At 37.0% G+C, this 5,086-nt stretch overlaps 1 protein-coding gene across 2 annotated transcripts in view; it reads left to right on the forward strand.

Moving 5' to 3' along the window:
* LOC107092599 (zinc finger E-box-binding homeobox 1-like) overlaps positions 1 to 1,797 on the forward strand; it is an 86,774-nt gene extending 84,977 nt beyond the window's left edge. For both annotated transcript variants that reach the window (XM_015387166.1, XM_015387174.1), the window contains exon 8: positions 1,011 to 1,797. In XM_015387166.1, coding sequence (XP_015242652.1) covers positions 1,011 to 1,660 — 650 coding nt within the window. In that variant the 3' untranslated portion in view covers positions 1,661 to 1,797. The remainder of the gene's footprint in view (positions 1 to 1,010) is intronic.
* The last annotated feature ends 3,289 nt before the right edge of the window (positions 1,798 to 5,086 follow it).

Consider the following 5,086-nt stretch of genomic DNA (forward strand, 5'->3'; position numbering starts at 1 on the left):
ATGCTCAGTTCAAGAAAAAAAGTTGACTTAGATTTCAATTGTTTGCAGTGAATTGTTTTTTACAATGATAATAATAATTGAACTTTATTGATCTCACATTGGAGAAATTTACCTCTGAATTTAACCCATCCCATTGGGGAGCAGTGTGGGGTTAAGGGTCTTACTCAGAGAGCCAGAGTGGAGTCCAGTGTTGTATAAAGTACTGAAATCTCGGAGTCAAGTAAAAGTATAAGTACCTCTCCAAAATATGACTTTGGTAAAAGTCCAAGTCACTGACTGAAATGTTACTCCACTAAAAGTCTTAAAGTATCTGAAATGGCTTGTACATAAGTATAAGAATTACTGTAAAAATAGATGTACAGTTTGAATTTACATTTTGGTAAACTTTGAAGGTTAAATTCACTTAAAATAATATAAACAACCAAGTGTAGGATATATTTGGACTGGCTTTGCGAAACAGGTGTATCCTATTGGTGTTGATGAACAAGCCCAGGCAAGACCCGACTTTGTAGTCAGTAGGTGGGGTCAAAATACCAAAACACTTGTGTTTCTCTCGCTCTCTCACTTGTTTTTTTTTTGTTGTTTTGTTTTTTACTTAGTAACTAAACCAAACATTGAACATGTATTGGAGTAAAAGTATGCAATTAAGTTCGTAAATGTAGTGAGGTAAAAGTGAAAGTTCTCAAAAAAAATGTATACTCTTGGAAAGTATAAAGTACTCCAAAATATCCTTAAGTACAGTAGTGAAGTAGCACAAGTGCACTGCTCTAACCGCTAGGTCAACACTCCCCCAAACATACAAAATCTGAAGGTTTTTCAAGTTTGCATTAAAATACATATTAAATACAAAGATAATATCAAGTTTATCTTTCCTTTAAATGTTGCAGGAAATGAATTGAAACCATGATGAACAAAAAAGCTGAAAATGTATTTCACCATTTTAGCTTTCCCTTCCTTTTAAAACCATTGGTGTCTTCAACATTTCTCTCTGACTCTTGTTTTTCCTGCAGGAAAACGGCCCCATGAATGCACCATCTGCAATAAAGCTTTCAAACACAAACACCACCTGATCGAACACTCCAGGCTGCACTCCGGTGAGAAACCCTACCAGTGTGACAAATGTGGAAAGCGCTTCTCTCACTCGGGCTCCTACTCTCAGCACATGAACCACCGCTACTCCCACTGCAAGAAGGACTGGTCGACCCTGAGCTCCAGGTTGGAGTCACTGAGAGGTCAGCTGGATCTGAGCAGCCCCGGCGGAGGAGCTCTGTCAGACAGCCGCACCACCACCCCACAATCCCAAATGGACTCAGACGAGAGGGAGAGTGAGGATGAGGACGAAGAGGCCATGTGTGTGGACGACATCCGGGTGGTACAGGTGGATGACGGCGAGTGCGAGATCTATGAAGGTAACTTTGACGACGAGGAGGACGAAGAGGTTGAGACTGGGCACGCGCAGGATTTGTTTTGCGATGTGGTAGAAGTGGAGTTGGCGAACGAACACATGGAGAGCAACATGTTGGAGAAAAAACATGAAACGGAGGAATCTGCAGGCGCAGGAAAGAAGAAAGGGGCAGACTGTGAAGTAGAGAGGGACAAAGCAATCAGGGAGCTCATGGACAGCAGCGAACTGTCGGAGGAAGAGGCGACAAACAAATGAAGGAAATTCGGATTTGTTGTCATCAAAGTCTTTTTAGACAAAAACCACGTCAAGAAGCAGCAAGTCTCGGAAGTTGCCTAATCTTAACGGTCCACTACTGTGTACAAAAACCCAGGTGTGCCTGAACATAAACAGAAAAAAAAAAACAATACAGTGACTTTTCTATTTGTGAAAAATGAATTATTCATGTTTTAAAGTGTTTATAGAAGTTCAGATTTGAAGTAGTACTATCTATCATCTTGTTAGACTTGTTACTGAGACTTCCCAGGTTTTTTTTTTTGTTTTTTGTTTTCTTTTTCCTCAGCCAGTCAGTGTTACTAACTTGTTCCTGTTTGAAAAACATTTTAACCTGTAAAAAGAAAGATTTCTATACCTTTTTATTGCCAATGAATTTTCCTAAATCAGTATTGAATTGAGTTCTACGAACAAAAAAAACCTCTGCACTACAGTATTCCTAGTTTACCTACGGATACATGCCTCATGCATCGTATGCCCGTCAGTGTTATATATGTGCGCTAGCTGGCCAGATGTTGTCTGTGTTAGTGTTAGTCTTTGCTAGCTAGCTTTATGTTTGTTTTCAGTTCCAACTGTTAGCCTTAAGGAAAACGTGGTATTCCTGGGGACGGGGTTGTGGGCGGGGCGGGACGGGACAGGGGGTGCCTGGGTGTGAGAAGTCGGCTTCTGTTTGCCATAACCAAATTTAGTCCTATCAGGGAAGGAAAGGTCACAACCTCAAAGCCAGCATCAGCGCTTCTGTTTTGCAGCCCAGCGAAGCTTGGATGGGCCGGATGTTTCAGAGCAGACGTCTGCCTCCAGGCTCGGCTACGGGTCCGAAACACACACGCTCAACCTAGCAAGCTTCTCCTGCTTTCGGTTTGACATTATTTTCCATGTCAGTGTTATCAGCTTATATGTGAAGTTAAAGTGTATGTGAAGGATCAGGTCGTTTCCTGCTCCACCCCGATGCCTCCAGCCTTATGCAAGACCTGTGTGCTGTTAAAAGTGCCATTGAACAGTGTTATTTTTTCTTTACATGTAGCCAGTATTAATTTCCTCTTATTTACACGGAACCCACGTTGGTTAATGTTTGTTAACTTGCATAGAGCGGCTAAATGTCACAATATAAAGTATTTTTAAATGTTTTGACCATTGCAGTATCACAGTTGTTTTTAATTCTACTCCATCTTTTTTTCTAAATTTAAAAAATTAGTTGGCAAAGTAGAGTAACGCTATACACTGAGAGGTTTTATGATGTGGATCTTTGCTCAGAGGGAAACCAAGCAGCTTTGTATTAAATCATTTAAACCCATTTAGACCTGATGCAACACCTTTGATCCAAACTTTTCCTGAAATACAGAAAAATTACAATCAAATCCAAAGCAGCGTCGTCCATTTCCATTTGATCAAAATAACACGGCTTCATAACCCCAGTCGGTCTGTTAAGCAGCCGATTGCATCCTATCTAATCTAACCAGGTAGTTTGACTAATTAACCAGCTCATGCAGTCTGGTTCTACTTGTGTTTAAGCCTCTAACATAAAGTTAAAAATAAAGGTTTATGTAACTAATAGCTGTTTCAGAATTTTCATATTAATATTCAATCTTTATTTTAATGATTTTGTCTTAATACTGTCAAACAATCATGTTTTTACTCAAGGACATCCTAACAAATGAATTTTAAATTGAATGAATTGAATATAGAAATAACATATGATACATAAAGAACTTAAAGGATGAATTTTCTCCTGTTAACTAGTATTTTTTTATGGATTGTGACCAAATTATTTTTCTATGAAAGACATTTTATATTTCAAAGTGTAGAGATGAAGGGGGAGCCAGGTTTGAGGATTTTCTTATTTCCATTTGGTCGTGTTTGGTGCGGACATCTTAAAGAGGCCAAAGCATGAATTTAATTCCTTTTTCTTTAAATATTTGGTTTTATACCCAGTATTCATTTCAGTACTGATAGAAGGATCCATGTTGAATTAAATTCTTTCTAAAAGGATAGAAATATAAGAAATATAAATCCCATTGGTGCTTTTTTTTTTTTATTAAAACACATTTAGACTCATTTCTGGTCCCAAAGGACAAAAACAGGAAGTTGGAAAAGTTCTTGCATCTGGTTCAGGTGGATAAAATGAGCCGATCTGTTTGCAGACATGATTAAGGGTTTGCTGTTGGGAAATACTTTGAGCAAATAGCCACTTTATGGAGTACTGTTCCCTTTAAAGCTGTAAACTTCAAATTATTTTTGCGTTTCTTGATAGGTTTATGTTGCTCTGATTTAGTTTAGTATAAAAAAAAGCAGTTTCTTTTGTGCACTTGTTTTCCCTCAAAACAGACATAAATGTGACAAGCTGCACTGCACTTCAGGTAACAAACATTAGTGAATGTGGTCTCTCAAGAGTTTTTGCTTTTTTTGTGTTCCTTTTTAACCTTTTTATTTTCTTTTTGTTTGGTTTTTCATGTGTTTTTGTCAATAACGGCAGTATTTGAACCCTTTTCACAGAAGAAAAAAAAAGTTCTGGTTCAGTTTAAAGAAAACATTTTTGTTTTATATTTATGTGTCTTATTTTTGTATTTTCTTTTACAGTTATTTATTACACATTGTAGTGTACATTACTTTAGTTTGAATTGATACAATAATATATTTTAGTATGAAAAATACTCTTGAGACAAACAAGAATCCCAAAATGTGGTTCTGGGAGATGAAGTTTGTTTTAACAAAAAATAGAAAAAAAAAAATAAATGAATAAAAATGTAATCTGTAAACTTGACTTTTGTTTTAAGCTGAGTAAATAAAGGAAAAAAGACAGGAATGAAGTGAGAACTAGAAACTGTTACATGTGCATCCGTCGTTATTAAGCTACTGAATTCTGTGACTTTAAACGCATGAGTGGTCGCCGTTTTAATGAAGGATCTTGTTACAAAGTCGTTAATCCTCCCTTTTTTTATTTCACGAAGCCAAATCTGCATCGTTCCGCCGCCCCTTCTTTTGTTCTGTGCCAACTTTGTAATTTCCATTGTACTGTTGAAGGCTGCATAACATTTGTCTATACAACCCTTTGTAAATCCACTGTCTTTTTGTATGGTTTTTATTTTAGGTTTGCTCCATTTTTATGACTCCCCATCACAATAAAATGTAAGAAAGCATCACTGAGTGAATTACTGTCTGCATCTGTGCTTTAGTGTTTTAGTTTCACTAAAAGCTTCAGAATAAATAAAACACCGCTCTGTAGTAATCTGGAAAGAAAATATTTGCTCTCAGGCCTTTGGGTTTCACATTAAATATGATCAAATTTCTTGAATAAGGTATAAAGTTATTTAAATCTATTTAAAAGTTAAAAAAACAGATGGCACAGTTTCAGTATTTGGTCAAACGGCTCTTAAACATCCAGTATAATGCAGCGCATCACCTGTTATATGG

The sequence above is a fragment of the Cyprinodon variegatus genome, unplaced genomic scaffold, assembly GCF_000732505.1.
Source record: "Cyprinodon variegatus isolate N-32 unplaced genomic scaffold, C_variegatus-1.0 Scaffold17, whole genome shotgun sequence".
NCBI classification, from domain to species: Eukaryota; Metazoa; Chordata; class Actinopteri; order Cyprinodontiformes; family Cyprinodontidae; genus Cyprinodon; species Cyprinodon variegatus.